Raw genomic sequence first — 6,970 nt, forward strand, 5'->3', positions numbered from 1 at the left:
ATCTTCCTGAGTTCAAATCCGACCTCATACACTTACTGTGTGACCTTGTGTGAGTCACTTAACTCTGTTTGCCTCAGTTTCCTCATCTGTAAAATGAGATAGAGAAGGAAATGGCAAACACTCTAGCATCTTTGCCAAGAAAACCCCAACCAGGGTCACCAAGAGTTGGACACAACTGAAACGACCGAACCGAACGGTCACGAGTAGGGCATGTGAAAGATTTCTACAATACTGCAAAATATTGAAGACCACTTATCCAGGGCTTCATATTTATTGTTCTCTGTTTCATTAGCTTATATCCCGTCTCTCTCAAGTGCTCTTAGCAAAAAAACAGTGTCTTAGATTTCCTTTATGTTTTTCACAGGCCCTCACACAATGCTAAGCATACATGCAGGCTGGAAAAAACACTTGTGGAGCTGAACTTAATACCCTGGAGACGGTTAAAAATGCTTGACTTAAGCATGACTCATCCATACGTCTGGAACCACTCCCAGGCCCCCAATCCTGTTGCCAATCTACCCTCACCATCCATGCTGCCATTTGGAGCCCTCACCCAGCCCACCATCCCCACCAGCAAAGTCACCATCCCCATCATGATGGTCCTTATCCGTCCTCCCTGAATGTTGCCATAGGAGACTCTGACCAGCCTTAAGCCCAGGTTCCAGGGCCTAGGGAACTCAAGAGCTTTTATTAGGGCTACAAAGCTTTTTACTACAGGTAAAGGGGTAGACTCCCCGTATATATCTGTAGTGTTTAAACAAGCCAGGCATCCAAGCTTTCAGAAGATTTAAAGCCTCTCTTGCCTTCCTCATCCTCCCCAAGATTGCCCCTTTATCACTTGCCCCTGGGTTCACCTGAATCTTAAGCCTGAACTTCCTTATACCAGAGAAAGCCTTCAGAGCATTGAGAGCTTGGATTTTGACACCGTTGTCCTTGTCATCAAGCAGGCAGCCCACCAACCTGATGTCCTCAAAGGTGCAGGTACAGGCCTGTGGGGGGTCAAAGGTGGGAGGGACATGGAAGAAGGAGGGGAGAAAAGAGCACCCACAATAGCCACTCCCTCCCCTAACACAAAGACTAGGAACAAAAATGGACCCCTGCCCCTCATCTCCCACCACTCAAAGGGAAGGGAGGGTTCTTGTGGTTCTTAACCTCCGCCCCCATCACCTCGGTTTCCTGGGATGTGGTCCCAGTTGGTATCAGTCCAACAGCCAGAACGTCAGGGGCCACTCAGGATCCTGGCCCCACCCACTCCCAGACAGCTGGATTGAGAGCTTTCTCCCTCCCTCCTTCTCTCTCCCTCTGCCCATCCCCTCCCTGGGCCGCTCCTCACTTCAGCTTCCAACAAGTAGACACACCGGGTGATGCTGTGAAGAATCATGCCCTTGGAGTACTCATCCTGTTTGTTTTCCAGTGAGTTGAGGAGCCTTCGAAGCTCTCCAGAGTCCTTTCCATGCCTCTCTCGCTCAATGGCCAGGCCTAGGCAGCCCCCGCCCCACCCCCAACCCCAGGCCTTAGGATGAGTGAGGGAGTGAATAGTGAGCAAGGAAGGGGGCGTACACCTGGGATCTGAGCAGAGTGGGGGAAGCCCTGGCTTTTCTGGTAAAGGAAGCTCCTCTTCAATGTCTGCCCCAAATAGGTGAGGGTGCAAGCGGAGAGGTTCCTGAACAGTTGCTGATGCCAAATTTAATCCACTCTCCATCGGAAATCTCACTAAAGCTCAAACTAGGCAGAGGGGCAGGGCGGCATCTAGTAGGTGGCAACCAGTTTGGAGACCTACCAGGTCATGCTTTGAGATCTCCCGGTTGATTTGGCTCTAGTTGGGGACCCCTGCCCAGCCCTTTCTATGACAACTGGTGCCTAAGGGGCTGCAGGGCAGATACCAGCAGAGAAGAGGAGAGGAGAGAGAGGGAGAAGACGGGAGCTTGGAGGAGTCACCTTGGGGACCTCCCTCTGTTGTGTTTGAAGATTCCCCTTAGGACAGAGCCCTCTCCCAGGAGCCCTGAGAACTCACGGGCAATGCAGACGGGTGATGTTGGGCAGGATGAACGACTGCTCATGCCAGCCTTGATGGCCTTGTAGAGCAGGTAGATGGCACCTGCCCCTGTGGCCAGGCCCACCACACCCTTTCGGAGTCTAAAGTCCTTGAAATCCATGCTTCCCAGCTCCCCCTCAGGTGGGGAGCTTGGACCCCAGGCACCCCAGGCAGAAGCTTCCGGAATTGGAACCTCCAGTGAAACCCAGAACTCAGGGAGCCAAAATCAGAACCTGGAATTCAGGAAACAAAGGGAACTAAGGGAGGGACTCTGCCTCCCCCCTCACTGAGTGGGCAAGAAATCTGGGCATAGAGATGAGGGAAACAAAAGGGCTATGACAAAGTGGGGGGAACCACGGGCCAGGGGTAAAGGAGAGGAGTAGTGGGGTCAGCTAGGATCCAGAGGACCAGATAGACCCATGGAAATCTTAAAGACACATACTGACTCCCACTTGTATGATCCTGGGCAAGTATTTTCCCTTTCCAGGACCTCAGTTTCCTTCTCTGTAAAATAAGGGATGTAAAGTAGATAATCTCTATCAGGGGTCTTCCCAGCTCCAGGTCCTGGTATCAATCTCTTCCTTTGAGAAGCTGATAGGGCCTTAGCCAGGTCATTCTTGCCCATCCACTGCCATTAGAGGGCAGCAGAACCCCATCGGCTACTCAAACCCAGGAGATCCACCCAGGCGGGGGTGGGGGGGGGGGGAGACAAACCGCGGGCATGACGCAGGGAGGGAGCCCCCAGGGCCACTCCTGGGTTTCTTCACTTCTAGTCTTTCCGTGTTGTCCTTCCCTTCTCCCCTCCCCAGCCCGCCACTGTGGCACAGTGGAAGAAGAGGATCTCTCCCAGAGTGTTTAGGAAGGGGAGAGGAAGAGAGGGAAGCGTTGGCTGAGGAGCACTGGGTAAAGTTCGGTCTGAGGGCCACCAATTTAAACTTGAGCCAGTCTCTCCCGTTAGGGCAATATGAGGGGGGAAACGAGCAGCTCTGAGCATCCCTAACCCAAGCTCCAACCGCCTACATGGAGGCTGTCGAGGGAGGGTGGAGGAGAGAGTGATCACAGGAGCAGAGATTGAGGGCAGGTCCTTTAGTCCAACCCTCTCAATTATAGAGAAAAAGACACTGAGGTCCGAAGAGGTTAAACAGAGCTATGATTTACATAGGTTTGCAAGAGCATCTAGGTGGCACAGCAGATAAGAGAGCCAGGCTTGGAGTCAGGAAGAACTGAGTTCAAATCCAGCCTCAAGACACTTACGAGTTGTGTGACCCTGGGCAAATCACTTAACCCTGTTTGCCTCACTCTCCTCATGTGTAAATGAACTGGGGAAGGAAATGACAAACCACTCCAGTATCTTTGTCAAAAGGAAACAAACAAACAAACAAACCCTAATGGGGTCAAGAAGAGTGGAAGAGAACTGAATAACAACAATAGATTTGCAAAGTATTGTGCATGTTATCCTCACAACAACACTGTGAGGTAGGGGCTATTATCCCCATTTTACAGATAAGAAAAACCGAGGTTAAGAGAGGTTAGGTGACTTGCCCAGGGTTACACAATTAGGAAGCATCTGAAATTTGAATTCAGCTCTTCCTAATTCCAGGTCTACCACTCTCTTCACTACAATACCAAGGTTCAGTGGCCTGCCCAAGGTCAAACCAGTCGTTAGCAGTTGTAAACCAGTGGGATAGACCACACTGACTGGACTGAGTCAAGTAAGCCCCAGTCTTCCAACATAGTTCTCACTGCCATCCAGTAAAGAATGAAAAAATCTCCAGGAGATCTCACTCTCACTTCAAGTCCAACCCAACAAACATTTATTAAGTACCTACTATTGTGTAAGACACTTGTTAGACAAAGATTGTTCTGTTGTTCAGTCATTTCAATAGTGTCTGACTCTTCATGACACCATTTTGGGTTTTCTTGGCAGAGACAGTGGAGTGGTTTGCCATTTCCTTCCTTCTCCAGATCATTTTACAGATGAGGAAACTGAGGCAAACAGGGTTAAGTGACTTGCCCAGGGTCACACAGCTAGTGAGTGTCAGAGGCTGGATTTGAACTTGGGGAGATGAGTCTTTCTGACTCCAGGCCTCAGCACTCTATCTACCTGTGCCACCTAGCTGCCCCTAGACAGGAGACAGAAAATCAAAATTAAAAATCTCCCCTGCCCTCAAGGAGCTCATGTTCTACCAGGGAGGAACAACACAGGATCACAGATTATAAACTGGCAGGGGACCTTAGAGGCCATCTGGTCCAATTCCCTCATTACACAGACAAGAAAACTGAGGCTTAGAGGGAAGTGATCTACCCAAGGTCACACAGATGACAAGTAGGACCTGAATGCAAGTCCTCTGTCACCAAGTCTAGAATATATTCCACTCTGCTACTCTGCATGGGCACTTCAAAACAGATGAGGACTTGAGGGAAGGAGCAGTAGCACTAGGGGGGATCAAGAAAGGTCCCCCATGGAAGACAGCACCTGAGCTGAGCCTTGAAGTTGGTTAGAGATTCTGGGGGCCTGAAGTGAAGACGGAGGGCATTCCAGGCCAGGGGGACAGTCTGTGCAAAGTCATGGGGGGGGGGGAATGGACTGCCAAGTTCAGGGAACAGAATGTAGGCCAATTTGGCTGGAACATAGCGTCCATGAAGGGGAATAATATGCAATAAGCCTGGAAAGGTAGGCTGGAGCCAGACTGTGAAGAGCTTTAAAGTCTTATGTGTTACAAGGGAGGCTCAGAGCCTCGGGTGGACAGTAACACACTGTTCCTGAAATTTTCAAATGCAGTCCAGTTCTGTCTCCTCCACCCTACACCCCAATGTCCTTGTGATTCCCACATTCCCACCCACTTCTCCCTCCCCTGCCCCCCACTTTTTTTTTCCTTTTGGCTAACCACTAGGCAGAGATTCTGGGAAGTAGCCAGTGAGGGAAAAGGGGCAAATGCCTAAGGCCCATATAAATATTTATCAGCAATTACCCCCATAAACCCCACGGTTTCCACCCCCTCCACATCACCAGAGTAAAAGGAAGGATATTTTTTTTATCCCTTCAGGATATTCTTATGGGACTTTGTTTCCCCTTCATCTTCATTTTAACCAAACTTCATTTGTCTAATAGTTTGCATTTCCAATATAATCAAAGCATTTTTCCCATGACAGCCTTATGAGGTAGGAAGCCAGTATTATTACATCCATTTTACAGAGGAGGAAACTGACACCCAGGAAGGTGAAGTAATTTAGGCAAAGTCAGATAGCTAGTACCTGGTACACAACACACAACAACAAAAAATGCTTAATAAATGCTTGTTGACAGATTGAATTGGAAGCAAGATTAGAACCCAGGCTCTCTAACCCCAAATTCAGAATTCTTTTCAGTAGACTACTGCTGCATAAAGTTAGAATTTGCTGTGTGGTGGGAGTCCTCCCCCTTCAGGAACGTCCCTGACTGGAAGACTCTTTATAGCATTCAGCTCCCCAAGGCTCCTGTGAGTCTTCTCTTCTCTGAACCCATCTCTTTTTATTGGGTCATGTCCATGCCTCTGCTCAGAACCCTATATACCTTTAACACTGGGGAGCTCAGAAGAAGAACTCGAACTGTAAGATTCTAAGGCAACTCAGCCGGACAGAAAAGTAATCACACACTCCTCCAAATTAGGCTCCCATAAAGCCTAATTGGGTCTGTTTTCTTTTGAACAGAACAGCCCCACCAGCACATATCTAGATTATGACCCTCTTTGTCTGTGACATCCTTTTCTGTATTCCCTGTGCCTTAACCCAAATCCAATCTCCAAACCCCATATTTTCATAATTATCTCTGGCAGCTAGCTGTCCGATTCAGTTAATCAACGAATCAACAGATTTTGACAGATGGCAAGGCATTGTACTAGGTATTATGGCGACTGAAATCCACTGGGGCCAGAGTACAATAAAGTTAGGGAGAAGTAACCAATTTATTGGTTGGGATAGTGGAGTCAGAAGACCTGGGCTGCAATCGACCTCCAAAGCTTACTACTACCCTGTCAGTCTTTGAAAGCTGCTTAATTTTGCTAAAACTTAGTTTCATCTATGGAATGGGTACAATGGCATACTCCAGTTCAGCCTCAGGTATCAAAGATCAGAGTTCTAAAGCTGAAAGAGACCCAGGAGGTCATCTAGTCTAACTGCCTCCTTTTACAGATGAGGAAACTGAGACTCGCCCAAGGTCTGGAGTAATTAAGCAGCAGAGCCAGATTACCAGCTGGCACATGCCCTTCAACTCAACAACCCCCTTTGCCAGGGAGCCCAGGCTTTGGAGCCTGCCTTCTAGCTTTTTCTCCTTTCAAAGGAGGGAGGCGGCAGGATGGGGAAACCGGGAGGAAGCAGCTACGGACTGTGAGCTGCAGGGGATGGGGGAGCCAGCGCAGAGGTGGGGGTAGGAGCCTCCAAGAGCGCAGAGCGCAGAGCGCAGAGCGCAGGGCGTGGTGTGCAGTGAGGGGCTGGGGCGGGGGCTGGGGGCGGCCTTGGAGGGGCATCTCCGCGGCCGCCCGCCTTCCCCTCCCAGCCCGGAGTGGCCGCGGCCCCCCTGCCCCCTCCATCTCTCAGTCGCCGCCACCCCCCCGTTTCTGTCTACCTCCGCCTCCGCGCCCCCTCCTCCCTCCAGCGCTGTATCCGGCGACGGGCACAGGATGTTCTGTCTCTCTCTGCTCACCACCCCCCTCCCGCCCCCGCGCTCACACTTTCTCTTTCGTCCCCTCCGCCTTCCCCCCTTCACTGTGTCCCATCCCCCTCGCCCAGCTCCTTCACCTTGTTTAACTTCTTCCACTCTGCCGTGCATCCCCTCGGGAGGAATGTGTTGGGGGCCTGGAGTGAGAGTGGGGGAAAGGGAGCCAGGCGGGGCCTCCCTCCCACCCCCATCCGCACACACCCCACTCCCACTCCCCGTCCCAGTCGGCCTGGCTCGGA

At 50.7% G+C, this 6,970-nt stretch overlaps 1 protein-coding gene across 1 annotated transcript; it reads right to left on the minus strand.

Moving 5' to 3' along the window:
• Positions 1–525: 525 nt before the first annotated feature.
• Positions 526–6,700, minus strand: LOC114033825 (armadillo repeat-containing protein 12-like; the record flags this gene model as incomplete). Its single annotated transcript, XM_027849430.1, has 5 exons — positions 6,639–6,700; positions 2,015–2,268; positions 1,334–1,479; positions 804–989; positions 526–668 (listed from the first exon to the last, which is right to left on the minus strand). Coding segments are annotated over exons 2-5 (617 nt in total), but the record flags the coding sequence as incomplete, so codon positions are not given.
• Between the last annotated feature and the right edge of the window lie 270 nt (positions 6,701–6,970).

The sequence above is a fragment of the Vombatus ursinus genome, unplaced genomic scaffold (genome assembly GCF_900497805.2).
Source record: "Vombatus ursinus unplaced genomic scaffold, bare-nosed wombat genome assembly UNPS02007482.1, whole genome shotgun sequence".
NCBI classification, from domain to species: domain Eukaryota; kingdom Metazoa; phylum Chordata; class Mammalia; order Diprotodontia; family Vombatidae; genus Vombatus; species Vombatus ursinus.